Source organism: Anser brachyrhynchus (assembly GCF_964034855.1).
Source record: "Anser brachyrhynchus genome assembly, chromosome: 17".
NCBI lineage: Eukaryota > Metazoa > Chordata > Aves > Anseriformes > Anatidae > Anser > Anser brachyrhynchus.
In genome coordinates, this window is record NC_137710.1 from 13,930,329 (window position 1) to 13,945,684 (window position 15,356).

At 45.3% G+C, this 15,356-nt stretch overlaps 1 protein-coding gene across 15 annotated transcripts in view; it reads left to right on the forward strand.

Annotated features, from left to right (window-relative positions):
* The window catches only part of MTMR3 (myotubularin related protein 3), a 91,865-nt gene that overhangs the window by 66,211 nt on the left and 10,298 nt on the right, over window positions 1-15,356 (forward strand). For 7 of the 15 annotated variants that reach the window (XM_080559219.1, XM_080559224.1, XM_080559220.1 and 4 more), the window contains 7 exons: window positions 742-912; window positions 3,065-3,210; window positions 3,909-5,313; window positions 7,744-7,854; window positions 8,378-8,466; window positions 10,017-10,043; window positions 12,412-14,991. In XM_080559219.1, the coding sequence (XP_080415345.1) occupies window positions 742-912; window positions 3,065-3,210; window positions 3,909-5,313; window positions 7,744-7,854; window positions 8,378-8,466; window positions 10,017-10,043; window positions 12,412-12,583 (2,121 nt within the window). In that variant the 3' untranslated portion in view covers window positions 12,584-14,991. Of the gene's footprint in view, window positions 1-741; window positions 913-3,064; window positions 3,211-3,908; window positions 5,314-7,743; window positions 7,855-8,377; window positions 8,467-10,016; window positions 10,044-12,411; window positions 14,992-15,356 lie in introns of those variants that run through there. The other 8 variants (XM_080559213.1, XM_080559226.1, XM_080559214.1 and 5 more) reach the window with 5 other exon arrangements.

Consider the following 15,356-nt stretch of genomic DNA (forward strand, 5'->3'; position numbering starts at 1 on the left):
ATGGAGTGTCTGATCCACTGAGAGATTTAAAGCATGTTCCTGTGATTGTAGCCGCCTTGCATTACCACTTGCCAGCTCAGCCATGGAACAGAGTTTATGTCCAGTTCAAGCTTAGCTTGGTTGTGAAATAAGATACGTAAGCTTATAACTGGCTTCAGAGCTCGCTGCTAATCTACAGGAGCGACGTGTGAACATACCCGTGGTGGTCTTGCCACCTTCGAGCAAAACCCCTAGCTGTTAGTGCACAGTCACGGGGACTACTGGGACTATTAGGCTCATGTCAAGCTGTTTGGTCAGACCACAGAATTAGAGTGACTAACGATCCAGATGTGTGTGCTGCGGGCATTTATACCGACACAGAAATTAACACTTTTCCCTGCCGTTCTTTGCCTGCTGCATTAGTGTTTTGTAACAGAGGTATTGGGCTTCCTTGCCTGTCCTCCTGGTCTGTGAGTTTTGAACTGGCAACACTTTCAAACTTGAGTGTGAACAAGTATTTTGTCTTTATTTTGTATACTTTTCCCTTGACTTTTTAGCTATGACTTTAAAAGATGCCTCTGTTCTTGAATCTTGAATCTTTTGCAATTAATTTATAAGGAGACATGCAAAAAAAATCAGGTATATTTGTAGGTCAGTCTTTGGGAAGGGGTGTATTGCCCTGCGAAGGAAAGATTTCTTGCTTCTTAAGCGTTAAGCCTGATACCTTCTGCCATATGACTGTATTTGTATTGGTCTCTGCAGGTCAAATTGGTGCAGCACACCTACTCTTGCCTCTTTGGTACATTCCTGTGCAACAATGCGAAAGAGAGAGGAGAAAAACACACTCAGGAACGGACCTGTTCTGTCTGGTCTTTGCTGCGGGCAGCAAACAAAGCCTTCAAAAACCTGCTCTACTCCTCCCAGTCTGAATCTGTATGTATCCTGTAATCCCTTCCACATGGGAGAGTCCCTCAAAGGGCTTGCAAGTATAATGTTTGCAGAAGTGTGTGCCTTAAGGAGATACCCAGGCTGTAGCAGTGGGACATCCTGTGGGTTCACTGGCACCAGGAACGCAGCGTAGAGATGGTACACATTTCTGGAAATGCCTCAGCTCTCCTCCTCGATATTTACAGTTGGACGCTCTGTTCAGTCTTGTGTTTCAAGTCTTGCGTTAGGTCTGCTGATATTTGAGGAATGTCAAATGCAACCTCAGAAATTTCTCTGTGCTAGACACACATTTTCTGTAACTAAATATTTTGCCTTTTTTTTTTTTTTGGTAACAGAAAACATTTCTGTGTTTGACAAATAGACCTTTCTAGAGAACTAAACTATGCCAGAGGAGTGCCATAAAATTGCATACAGACCTAGACACTTTGTCTATATTAAACCTAAATCTAAACAGAAAAAGTAACTAGGATTATTTAGCATATCTGTGTTTCTCTTAATACTTTCACATTTTCGGTTTGGCTTATCCATAGTAATAGCTCACTGAAGCTTCCAGGAAGGGGCTTGCAGTTACCTTTTTTTGGGTATTTGATGAAAGGGCTTGTAAGGGATTTAGACAGAGATGCAATATGGTAGGCATGGCATGTAAACAAACAGTCAATCATCAAAGGTCACCATGACTAGATGGCAAAGACTTTTATAAATATTTAAACGCTTTTTGTTTATAAAAGTATCAGATACCGTAAACCTAACTGTAAGGACTATGCAATGTTTTTGCATATGATAGACGTGGTTTTTAATTGTTCCTCAGAAGAAGATTAAGGCTTGGCTTAGTGGGAAAGAGTTTGTCTACATTTGTTATAAAAAGATAAATTTAATATTCACATCAGCCCTCTGTCACTGTCTGTCTCCCGTAGACACCGTACTTGCAGCCAGTGCAGATCCCATTTGTCATTGTGACGGGCAGCAGCAAAGAGAGCCCTTCAAGACTTTTCAGCCTGACATTGTCATGACAAGAGTGGATGTGGATGTGATAGCCAAAAGCATGAGACGCTGCAGATAAATATGGCTTGTGAGGATGTTTAGAGCTATGGGGGCATCTTAAGTTTTCCCAGAAAATACCAGCAAGTTTACCCAGGAGGAGCTCAGAGAGCTTAAAACAGGCAGTGCAGCCAGGCAGTTGTTCTGTCCCTGGGCTGCCTTTACATGCTGTACCCTACAGTACAGGTGTAGTCTTGTGATTTGGCCTGTGTTCTCAGTAATTGGTACACTGGTATACTAAGCTAATTAGGATAATTTTTCTGTCCATAGAAGTTTTGGTAATTTCATATCTTGTATTCATTTCTTCCTGTTTTTTGTTTTTTTTTTTTAATTCAGCGTTTAATAGGTGCCTCACTGATGTAACCACATCTGTTCTAAAACCACAGTCATTTAAGAGCAGCATCCACCAAACCAAGCCACCCCACATCCCTCCCTCTGATTCACTTGTTTCTTTGCCGTTCCCTGCTTTTCCAAAAGAAAGTTGCCTGGGAAAACAGTGGAATTGATAGAGAGATTCAAGGTGTTCTTAAATTGAAATAGAAAGCATCTTCCACAGTCAAGGAATCCCTTTTAAGAACAAGCTGCCTGTTCAGCAAAAGTGTTTCTGCATGTACTTAATTTTTCACATGTGAGTGCTTCCATTAAAGACAGGGTTAGCTTTGATGAATTGGAGCCTGTAGAAAGAGGTTATTAGTTCAGCTCTCGTATGGCGCACTGTAACACAAAGTACGAGGAAATCTCTGCGCTAACAAAGGGCCACTGAATTCTTCAGCAGTTTAAATTGCTCAAAAGTGTTATTAAGGTGTAGATTCACAGAGAGCACACTGCAGTAATTCATTCATGAGGAGTTGAAAGCCGGCATTGTTATCCCTCAGCCTCTGCCTCTGAAAGAGAAGATAATTATATATCCAAGTGCAGCTGATTAGAAATGCCATAGCTGCTCATTGGCCTTCAGAGGTATCTAAAGATCTAACAAAGCCTCCCAGCTGCAAACCTGAATAACAAACCAGGAGTGCCCCAATCAGATGTGAACATCTTTTTGCACCTTGGGAGCAAAGAGTTGCGGTTTCTGAACATTGTGTGTGTTTTCCTCTCTCAGGTGCTGTATCCAGTGTGCCATGTGCGTAATTTAATGCTCTGGAGTGCTGTTTACCTGCCGTGCTCTTCCCCCTCCACGCCTGCTGATGACACCTGTGCCCCATACCCTGTTCCAGGCTCTAGCCCTGAAGATCAGCCTCTGGGCAGGTGAGCCTAGAGCCCAGAAATCCCATCCTGTAAAGTAAGATCAACAGAGAATATTGTGGGATGTAAAGAGGAGAATACTTGTTGTGGGAGGGAAGTATTTTTCACAGGCTTATTTGTGGGGCTGTTTGACTGACCAAAAGCAGTCTTTCCTTGTTTGTTTTGAAAGCTGTTAAGTTTCAGAGGTCATAGCGTAACAAATACATTGAATCAGAAAGAAGATTAGCAAGTAGAATGAAGCCCTGGGTATTGCATAGCTTTGTGAGATTCCTCATATCCTTGTGGGATATGAGCTTTTATTTGGCTATCTTGAATTTCAGTTCTTTTTCTGTGTTGCATAACTTTCTTTGCTTTTTTTTTTTTTTTTGTAAAATGATTCTGAACACATGTTAATTAGGAGGTGTGACAAGCCTGTAAGCATTTGTGCTTTGTGGTAAAGGGACTGTTGTGGGAATGTTTGAAGTCTGATTCAACATATTTTCCCGATGGCAAACAAAAAAAAAAGTACTGAAGCAACTTTGCACTACAGATGGTCAAAATGTGCTCCTAAATAATACTTCACAGAAGTCCGTTTATTAGCAGATTGTTACTGTCCTAATTGTGGGGGGAGTTTTTAAACTATAGTAGCTGAACATAAAAATTTTAAAAAATGAAACAAAAAAATCCCTGAGTTTGGATTCTGATTATTTGTACTTTTATAGGTTACCAAAGACAAGATCATTTGACAATCTGACGACAGCCTGTGATAGCAGCGTGCCTACAACCAATCGACGCAGTAGCGACCCCAGCCTAAACGAGAAGTGGCAAGAGCACCGCCGGTCCCTGGAGCTGAGCAGCCTCGGGAACCCTGGGGACGATCCATTTGATGGAGACAGCCTGAGTAAACAAGGCAGGGCTCTGGTCGGAGCAGAGCTTTCTGTTGCAGCCGGTGTGGCAGAGGGACAGATGGAGAACATTTTGCAAGAGGCCACTAAAGATGATGTTGGCCTGGAGGAGCACTTAAGGGGCAGCCTAGAGCCAGCAGGTAAAGCGGATGAGATTGCCCTGGAGAAGGAGAAGAGGACTGAAAATCTGCATGGGTATGTCAGTGACCTCTGTGAAAAGACGGAGGTGGATAGAGGTATTGTCATGAACAATCCACATCCAGTATCACAAGGTGCTTCTGAGCTTAGAGGACACCAGGATGAACAGACTGATCTCAGTAACACTATCCAGAAGTTACCTCAGGTGAAAGGACTATCGACTGTTCCTTCGGAGAGTTCTGTAAACAGAGACACTCAGAAGAACACGGAGGAAGGTGTTAGCAAGCTTGAAGGAGAAGCAGAGAGCCCGTACAGCACATTGCAGGCCAGCCTTCCATTACCTCTCACAATCCCACCCGAGGCAAGAACATCCAACATCGAAAGTTCTACGGAAACCTTAACAGAGAGTGAAGCCAAGCAGGAGCTGATTGCTAAGGGTCCGTGCCACAGACCTCACCCGATCAACAACAGTGCTGACGAACTCTCGCGAACTATTGAGAACAGGCCAGAGGGGGAAAGCATGATTGAGCTTCAAAAACTGGGCACAAAAGCACATAGGACTTCTGGTAGCAGCAGCACGCACCTCCCGATGCCTTCCCCTTGTGCCTTGCCTTTAGCTGAATGTAAAGATGAGATTGTCTGTAATGGAGAGCTGGAGCCCGAGAACAAGATGACCGAGAAGCCCGTGGGGTTTAGCATCATGCAGAAATACCACGCGACAAACGGGCATTGCGTGAACGGGGAGGACGGCAGGATCAAGGCCTCTCTGAGTCGGCAGGTCTCCGCAGCTAGCTGTAGTTCCGCGCAGTTTCACTTGCGGAACTTGCACCAAAAATGGCTGTTTAGCCATCTGGGGAAGCAGCAGGCAGCCAGCAGCCCAGACCAACCCGCCAGAAGTCACCTGGACGATGATGGGATGCCCGTCTACACCGATGTTATCCAGCAGCGCCTGCGCCAGATAGAAACCGGGCATCAGCAAGAAGTGGAGACCTTGAAGAAGCAAGTGCAAGAGTTGAAAAGCCGGTTGGAGAGCCAGTTCCTGAACAGCTCCCTGCGTCTCAATGGTGATTATGGAGACGAAGTGGTAAGTGAGGTGGTAATTGGGCCACTGCTGGAAACAGCGGGCTAGTCGGTCACGTTCTGGATCTCACCATATTGTCAGTTCAGGGCTCATTGGTCAGGCGGTGATTTTTTGGCCGTACAGAGTTTTAGAAACCTGTCAAGGTCATTCTGGAAAGGGGCAAACAACTGGTTGGAGTACTTGGCAACTAGCAGTACTGATGACTAATATTTTCACTGTATTTCAGTTCGACCATGGATATAGCAAAGGTTTATTTCTAGAAGCGTGTTTTGCAGCGTGCTTGCACAAAACCAGACATACTTAAGATACCTGCATTAGCCTTATTCCAAAACACTACTTGTTTTCCTTTTGTTTTGATACACGGGAAAGACGCTTTTCTGAGGATGTGAATGTCATTTACTGGGGCAGGAATGCGGGACTGCTCTCTGGGTGCTTTGCAGCTTAGGGTAGGAAGGAGGCAGCAGTGGCTGCATTGTTAGCTCCGAACCATGAAGTTCAGGGCATCCCCTTTTCAGATGGATGGCTTGCTCATGGCTTGTAAGCCAGAATAAATTAAGAGCTTTTGTGACAGCCGTATGTCAGCAAGAGATTTTTCTTAACAAACTGAGAATTTTGAGAGAGCCTCTGAACTTTTTAATTTTAATAATTATAATTAATAAAGTAATTTTACTTGGAAGTGTTTAAAATGAACAAAGTAGAGAATAAATCCGAGGTGTGACTCAAATCCAACGTGCTCTCTGTAGCATGCTTAAATGGTCTGCATAGTTGCAGCTGCAAAGGAAATTTAAAAATCAGAAATGCAATAAGCGCAACTTGAGTACAAGATCTCAAGAGCTAGCACGTTTTTTTACATCACTGTATATGTTGGATTGGATTTTTAAGTTGCCCTAGGTATTTCTCCCCTACCAGTTTTTACCTAGTTTCTCGTCTTTTGACTAATAAATAGCAAAACTTCCAAGGACACAGAGTCACTGGCCGCATACAGTTGGATGTAACACTGATTCGGAGAACAAGCGAAAGAGCCGCTCGTCCTCTCCAGGCCTTTCAGCACAGAGCAGTTCTGTGCATTGCTGCAAAACTTGTTTTTTCAAAGGGCCAGTGTTATTTCTTAACTACAGGAGAAGAAGAGGGGAGGGCTACCTGAGGAAGCAGCTAGGCATGGGAGAAGGGAAGGACATGAAGGGCAAGGTGAGGAGACGCAGGAGAATCTTTGAGTGTGCATCTGCCCGTGTGCCTGAACGGTATGCAGTGTTGGCCTCTAGCTCCCAAGGCTGACATACAAAAACTTCCTACGTGCACATTTAATGTGCTTTAAATACCTACAGAGTTGAAAAAATATATTTGGATAAATATAAAGTGATTTCCAACTTCTGTTTGTTTAATTTAATATTGTGTAGAAGTGGCAGAGGTGCTGAATAGTCCCAGGTACATTTGTTGAGAAAAATCCTCCGGGCCATCTTGGCTCTTCACAGAGATAACAGCACTGAGGCTCTTCTGGGGCGTCCACGTCAGCCGAGTCTCATTTACATTGGGTGTGGCTTCTTCTGGCAAAAGCTTGGAGTTCTTGGAGAAATTTGATGCTTTGGCTTAATTTACTACACTCCCATTTTGTAAGGGCATTCACAACCTGCAGGGAGGGCTGGGATGTCCCCTGGAAAATTCATTATTTTTAAGAATCTGATCCCTACCTTCTATGTTTGCCTCAGCGTGCGAGTAACAGGGCTTTCTTCTGCAGCTCCAGAGGTGCCCATTTGTCAGGCACAAAAAGACATAAGATTTCTGCATTATTTTTTCACATAGTTTAAGGACTGGTAGAGATTTATTTAAGCCAGATAAAATACAACACTACCAGGCCAGACTGTATTAAGGAAGCATTATTCCCAAAAAAACTGTACATGCAAAATATCTGGCTCAAATTCTGAGTTTCCCGTGCACGATTTGGCTTTTATTTTCCAGAACTTTTGCAGGGATATATGCATTACTTGTATTAGTTTTGAAAATGAAACGGGCTTGGCAAGGAAATGGAACTACGAAATGGGAGCCACAGGTTTTTTGGTTACTCACCCAAAGCGCTGCCAGAATATTGTCCTAAAAGAGGGGAGAACAGATTTTAAATCCATTCTGCCTCACATCATCCTGTCATCAGAGGGTCAGCAGCTGACCTGTTGGGTTTGTTCTCTTTTATTTTTTTTGTGATTCACCACTGCACAAACAACGTGCGGCGTTTAGGCCTGGTCAGAGCGGTGTGCCCGCCTTCGCTGCCGCGTGTGGGCAGGTGGCTGGTTCTGACGTTCACCCTGCCAACGCGGATGTAGCCTGCTCCTCCTCGGCAGGAGCTGCCCTTTCCACTCCTCCCCACGACTGTCCGGTTTTTATTTGTGTGGAAGTAGGAATACGGGAAGGCTCTGTTCAGCTGTGTTTGTTTGCCAACAGACTTCTATACCCGACTCGGAAAGCAATCTGGATCAGAACTGCTTGTCTCGCTGCAGCACAGAGATTTTCTCTGAAGCCAGCTGGGAACAGGTGGATAAACAGGACACAGAGGTACAGACTAAATCCCTGTGAATTGCTCATTCTTCCGGTAGGATGGGATATTCGTAATTCAAATTGTCCTACAGCCTTCGGTCATGTGCCGCTTCCTGTGAGCTATCCTCCTCACATTTCACTCGTCTCGTACTCTAAATACCAGTACCTGTGCCTATGAGCCCTCTGCTGTCAGTGTTTGAGCTCTTTGAGAAGCTGTGGAAGGGATGGCTAGCCCACAGAGCCCTACGCTGACACACGCGTGGTGAATGTTCTTGGCCTGGATACGTCTACAGCACAGAGAAACCAGGGAATTGGACTTCCTGACCTCATTTCTGTTTGTCTGAGGGGAATTCGGTGTATCAGTTCTCAAGGGGAAGGTTTCTGTCTTTCTTTCACTACTAAGAACACTGAATTTGTACTCTTAAAATAGAACAAGCACTTCCTCGTCGTGCTGTGCTTTGACTTTGTGAGCTCAAAGGAGATGGGTTTGTTTCTAATTAGCTGTGCACTCCCTGATAGATTTGTCTGCTCTTCCTCCCAGGTGACACGATGGCTTCCAGACCACCTCGCTGCGCACTGCTATGGCTGTGACAGCACCTTCTGGCTGGCCAGCAGGAAGCACCACTGCAGGTAACCTGTGCGTCAGCAGAGGATGGAAGGGAGGGGGCAAGGTCCTGGCTTGAATTGTCCCCTCTCCTTTTAAACCAGGACAGGGCTTTATTTTGGCATGAAGTTCCTTTGCCGAGGATGGATGTCAGGGTAGTAGCTTGAGCAGGAGGATTGCGTACGCACTCGAAGGAGCCGAGAGCTTTGGGAGAACAGGACAGTTTCTCCTGTTAGCTCCAGTCCATTCAGAGTAGACGTTTAAAAAGGCAGATGCGGCATCAACTACGCCCTGGCCTAAACAGATCCTGCCTTTTTTTCCTCAAACTGGGTTTGGAGGCAGCTAGCTGTTTAGTTTCTTAAGTGGGTGTAAATAATAAAAAATACTGGCTTGTCTTTGCAGTCAGTACTGCAGATACACAAATAGCATCTTTTTTCCATTACTGGTTGAAAACCTGCTCCTTTCCTTCTCTAACCATTCCTTCCTTTTCATTAAATTGCTTTTGTGAGAGAATCTGAAAAGATGTGAAATAAAAGTTCTCTGCATTATTCTTTGCCAAACATCTTGGTAACAGAGGCTACGACAGATAATGCAAGCAGCAGGAGCTTAATGAAGAACAGGGGGTAGGGGCCTTTTGATTAGATCATACTCTAAATTTAGAAATCTGAAATTCTGTCTTAGTTATATTTCAAATGAATCCCCATTCCTGGACATGAGAAAACGATTACAAGAACTGTCGTTTAAATGAGTGGCAGTTATCTCATTTTGATGCTTCGCTGCTTTTTGAAGTAGTAAATAATTTTACGCACCTTGTGTCCATTTTATATTTTGCTTCATTTGGTCTTGTAGAGATAAACCAGGGAAGAATGAATTGGAAGTTGAATGGGTTTGATTTTTTTTTTCAAGTTTCATGTTCACTGTGTGTGTGCAAATCTATTTAAGTGTGCCTTACGGCTTCAGATGAAAAGTGTAATTACTAAGCATACACTGATACACGTCTGAAGGGTTTTATAAGAGTCGAAAGGGCATTTTCCTTTGTCCTTTCTCTAGTGGTGTCTGTTGTGAGGTGTACCCATTCGTCATTGTCACCCTGCCTCCTTGCTTCCCTAGGCCGACTGACATTTAGCATCTACATTTCAGTTTCCTAGGCCTGGGCTCTGGTGAAGTCCTAGAGGATGTGTATGCCCTGAATGTATACACACTGAACACCCCCAACACCATGAGGAGTTAAAATTCAGGGTTTCAAGTTTTGTTGCAAATTTCTCTTTGGTGTCTTTGCTCCTCCGTCTTTCCAATGCCTGACCTGGGTTGAGCAGGCCGTCCTTGTAAGCTCCGATTGCTTGTGGTAGAGGCCAGTGAGGAGTGGCGTCCTAGCCAACAACACAACCAAGTATTTTCTTAGTGTGCACTTTCATAAAACCCAGTATAAGTCTGCTCTCCATCTTATTTGAGACTGAAAATGAGTTGAAAACCACATTTTCAACTTGAGCACGATAAAAACTATCCAGCTTCTTTCATTGCCTCTATTTACTTCTTTTGCTAGTTCCCCTCTGAGCTCTTTCTCCCCTCCTTGCAGGGACATTGAACGTGTTGATCAAATCTGGTGAGCATTTACAACAGCCTCTGTCTGTTGTCTGTCTGCATTTTCTTGGTAACTTCTCCAAACTAACTCGGTCTATTCCCCATTTTTCACTCGCCTAGAGATCACTAGAAATAATGTGGGCAGCCAGCACAACCTGTTGGATGTTTAGATTCATATAAACAGGCTTCTCTTTCCACAGAAAGGCGTTTAGGGCTTGGCTTTTGGTAGCTTGAACTGTGATGTGGATTACACTAACACTCACCACCAGTAGGTCGTGTGTTCGAGTAACAGAGAATGCTTCGGTTCTAACTGGGAAGAGGCTGTCCTTCAAGTTTAGCCATCATGCATTTAGTTTTGATTCTTTCTCCTTTTGCCTTAATTTTGGGAGAGGTCAACATGTTACCAAGCAGTTCTAGCGCAGCTGTGCAATGTGTCGACAGAAAAAATTGCCACTGATTTTAGAAGGACTGAAAGTACTGTGGCAATAACAGGTAAAGCAAGGCTGGTAGAGAGCTGCTGTCAGAAAAAGCTGGATGAACACCCATGAGTTAGTAAGAAGAGGTATTGGTGGTATGGTTTTAAAAGTCAGCTGTCCTCAAAGGGGAAAGTTCACTTCTCCAGTGCTGTTAACATCTCTCTTAATCTCTCAAGCAAGGCAGCAGACCACTGGGACAGAAAGAGAGAGTGGTTCAGGGCTTTCCGAAGCTCAGGGGAGAACAGTTGTAGAACACTGTCCTCTACACTGAGAGACAAAACAACAACAACAAAAAAAACCAAGCGTGTGTTAGGAAGCTGGTGAGCTACAACAACCAGATATTTGTTTTAATCCCTCTGGTTGTTTTCTGACCTCGTCCATCTGCAGTAAGTTTCTGCAGGGGAATTGTTCTTTGAGCAGCAGAGGTGCTTTTCCGCAGGGTGTTTCTGTGTAACACCTCACGGAGTTGTTTCCACTCCTGTTGTTTTTTCTGATAGTCATTCCTAACAGGGTCCTTAAGAAGACTTCAAAACCACTGCAAAACGGCTAGCCATTGTGAGTGTCCTACTGCTGGGGTTATAGCTTTGAGACCAGGAGCTGCTGTGCGGAGCTGAGAAAATTAGCCCACTGAAGTGAGAAATGGGATTTCTCTGCTGCCTCTTTCCCCGTCATTGACCAGCACCCGGGAATCTTGTCTCTTGGCAATGAAGGATTAATCAAAGCTGCTGGGTGTAGGCAGAATTTTGTGTCAGTCTCTTGGCGGCAACAAATCTTTTCCAGCACACATAGATAACGGCAGAAAATTCTGATGCCAAAGAGTTAATGCAAAGGGCATCAGGCTTGGAGGTAAACTTGCACACTTAGGTCCCTGGGGTGCTGTTCTGAGCTCCTTATAAGAATTGATGAGGTTGGAGGATAGGGCGCCGCAGCGCTCCTCGGGCTAGCTTGATCAGCAGCAGGTTTGGAGGGGGGCTGCAAGGAGAACGTAATTATTTTCAAGACTTAAATCTTCTCCCCGCCTCCTGTGAGGTGCATGCGCTCGCGTGCCTCCACCAGCTGACACCTGACCAGAATGAGACTGCTCACCCTCCCGCGGCGTGGCGTGACTGTCCCCGAGCATGACGTGCCTGGCTGCCCGCCCCGTGGCTTTGCATGATCCTTGTTGACTCCGTTTCCTTTACGCAGAGGTGGGGGACTGCTGGGAGCACCTCAAAAGGAACTGCGCAGTCGGGGCAGCGGGACGATTGCATCAAGCAAAACCGGTTTTATTTTTTTCATCTGTTCCATGCTTAAACCTTCCAGCAGTGCACTTGAAAGAAACAGAAGAAAATGTGTCCGTGCTGGTGCTTACCAGCACGCGCTGTTAGAAGAGTAAAGGGGCAGAGACTTTTTCCTCCTGCCAGGACTGCAGGATCCAGTATGTCTTTAATGCAAAGCTGGATCAGTGATGTGAGCAGGGGCCAGAACACCACATCCCCCACGTCCTTACGGAGGAAGGCTCTTTGTTTGCTGTCCCTCTCTTTTACCCACCTGCCCACAAGGTAGCGGTGACAGCACTGAGCAGCTCCGAGTTCTCCTGCAGGCCAAGGGAGATAGCTTAGCCCCGTTTCCTGGAGGGGTAAGGTCCCTCCAGTTTGATGCAGGACGATACTGCGCGAAAGAGCAGTCACTGTAGAGATGGTAAAGGAGCTGTAGTTCTCTGCTGTAGCTTGCTTTGTGTTCCTTTGTGCTGTCCCTGCCTTAAAGCTCTGGAGGGAGGGAAGTCTTTGCATTCTGGTACTTAGGGAGTGCCGACTGCAGCCTCCAGGGCTGACCCCATCGCACCCATGAACAGTGTAATTTTAGAACTTGGGTAACTTCGTTAAACTGCTTCTAATTTTTTCTTTTCCGTTTCTCCTCTGTTCCTGACGCAAGGAATTGTGGAAATGTGTTCTGCTCCAGTTGCTGTAACCAGAAGGTGCCAGTTCCTAGTCAACAGCTCTTTGAACCCAGCAGAGTCTGCAAATCATGCTACAGCAGCTTGCACCCAAGCAGTTCCAGCCTTGATCTTGAACTGGATAAACCCATCACTGCCACGTCTAATTAAAGTTCCAGCCTAGAAGCAGCGGGAAGCAGCCGTGTCGACTCTTCCCCGCACAGACACGCACATTCTCGGTGGGCTGAGGCTGGGAGGAGGAGGGAGCCGTGCACTTTGGAGGCTGGGGCGTGGAACACTGCTCGGTGGGACAGACCTCGAGGACGTACCGCTGGATTGTGGGAATCTCCTTTTCCAGCTATTTCCCTTTCCTTTCTGTCCTATTTGTGTGTATGTGTGTGCGTGTACGCGCCTGTGTGTGTGTATATATATATATAATAATATATATATGTTTGCTTGTTTGCTGGAAGATTGTGGAAGTGGGAAGGGAGCTGGCACCGGAACCAGATTTCCCTTGTGTATTTAACTGCCCCACTGCTGAACTGTGTTGCAGACAGATGATTTTATGGAGGAAAGGAGAAGAGGGGAACCAGCCCAGCCAGTGTGCAAAGTGAATACCTGTAGCGTCAGTGCTAGTGCTTTCAATCACTCCTGTTACTTCCAAACAAGAAACTGCTGTTTGGGAACTCGTTGCTGCTAGAAGAAATGGGAATCTCTTTCCCAAGAGAGCACTCTCCCTCTCTGTTCTTAGAGTGGGCTTAGTTATCCTCACTGCGTGAAGGGGGGATCAGTCACAGATTTCCACGCTCAGCGGCTCTGTGCTCACACACACAATCAACATGTTTTGTCGCCGTCAGCCCTCTGGCTGTGGCTCTGAGTGAAAACACCTGGACAACGTCGGCTATGGAAAGTGCGCGCGAGTTTGTGAGAGGTGAGAAGGGGATTGACCAGGCTGCCGAGCCGGGATTGGTTTTACACTGGCGCCTCTATCTGAAGGTCTGTAAATGCAAGTCGTTATTTAAACCCAGTGGGAAAGTAGAAGACCTTCGACTTCTATGCTTGTCCCAGCTGTAGGGTGGTTTACTCAACGCAAAGCTACTTCTGGAGCAGTGCACTTGTCATGGTTCGTACAAACAGTCTGCCGTGCTATTGTTTAGACCCGCACTTTAACGAGACTATCCACAACAACGAAAGAACAACTGTGATATGCTGGTATTTTCGCTGAGCTCAGTCCGTGAGTGCACTGGTGCTTGTCATATTCCTGGGATGTCTCCTCCTTTTTCAGTCTGTATCCAATATACTCCAGATAGGAAAAAACCTGCCTGAGGATTATATAAAGACCTAAAACACATCATGGATTCCCCTTCTTCCTTCTGTCCCAATCTGAGTCGCTTTTAAAGTCACCTCATTAAAGTGTGAATCTCTTGAATATATGTTTTTAAATGAGCGTTAGGTACTCAGCCCCTTTTCCCTTTCGATAGAGCCTGCTTAGTGCAATTTGGCAAGGAGGAAACGCGTATGGTGATACCCTGCTTCACAATGCATTGCCTAGACTAAGTTAGGGCTTCTCTTGTGATATTCTCAAGAACACAAAAATCCTGCTGGAGTATTTGAGAGTTTTAAATATAAAAGGTCAAAAAAATCTAACGAGTCTTGGGAGAGGAGTGCATCCCTTCCCTGCAATGTCACAATCACGTAGGCCAAAGTGAGGATCACACAGAGCAAACCATCTGGGAATATTTATTAGATCTGATGGGGAAGAAATGACAGGGTATGTTGTGTTTGGCGTTTGAACTTCCCACACCCCTTGCGAGGATTGTCACGCTGCTGCGGTTTGAGCTGAAGACTCACAAGATAAAAGTGAAGGTTTAGGAGGCCGGCTTAGCACAGCCGCCCGTGTCCTTACGGGAAGGGGTCTGGTAACAAAGCGTCTCCCCGGTACGCGTTTTGAAATGGTTTGCAAACCATCGGGTGGGAAAAGCAAAGGAAAAGATGGGCTCTCCGGTCGAGTTGTGTCTCTTAAGAACTTGCTCCTGAAGCAGCGCGGTAAATCTGGAAGAGGACTCTAGGCATCGCTGTGTCGTGTAAAACAGAGGGAGCTGGAGCGGGAACGGGGTAACACGCAGCTCCCGTCTCTGGCTTTTCCTCGGAGGTGGGCGATTAGAGGTGTGACTTAGGGGACATGGTGTAGTTCTGCACACTAACATTGTGTGGTTTTGTGGTGCAAATAGACAGTCAAAAATAAGTCTAAGATTCTGCAGTTCCTAATGACAGGTGCCAAGAGGTTATGATACGGGTTTTTGGGGTCTGTGATGTACAGTGTGAATAAATGCTTGCAGCTCTTAGTCTTTTTTTGATCGATGAAGCACTTTTTTATTAATATTATTTTTCTTTGTATGTAAAGGAGGAACCAGTATCTCTCCATAGCTGTATATATAACCCTTCTCTCCTAAAGAGAGTAAAGTGCTCCTATATTTTTCATTTTTGTCAAAGCGAGAAGTAAATACTTTAGAATTGTTAAATATATAAATAAAAGTGAATAAAGTTTAGAATTTTGCATGGGAGCATTTGCTAACACACTTTCTAGTTTTTTATTTTTCTTTCCTGTCCTTCATAGGAGATATATTTGAGGTTCTGCAGAAACACCAAGGCCTTTGAAAAAGGAGGCTGCAGCAGCCTCCCCTTGCTTTCGTTTCCATTGTGTCTTCGCAAGGAACAACAAACTGTTGCTCCCAAACTTAGAAGAAAAATTACCCAGCTTGGTTTTCCTGGTGCAGCAGGAGTCCCAGGGAGGGGGGAGAGGTCACCAACCAGACGTACCGTCAGGTGCTCTCTGTACAACCGGCACGGTTTTCTCAGAGGCTGGAGAACTGTGTAAGAGTTCTGCCCCTTGGTACCTCGTTTTTCTTCTTCCCCTTCACTGACCATCGCGTGTCAGAATGTG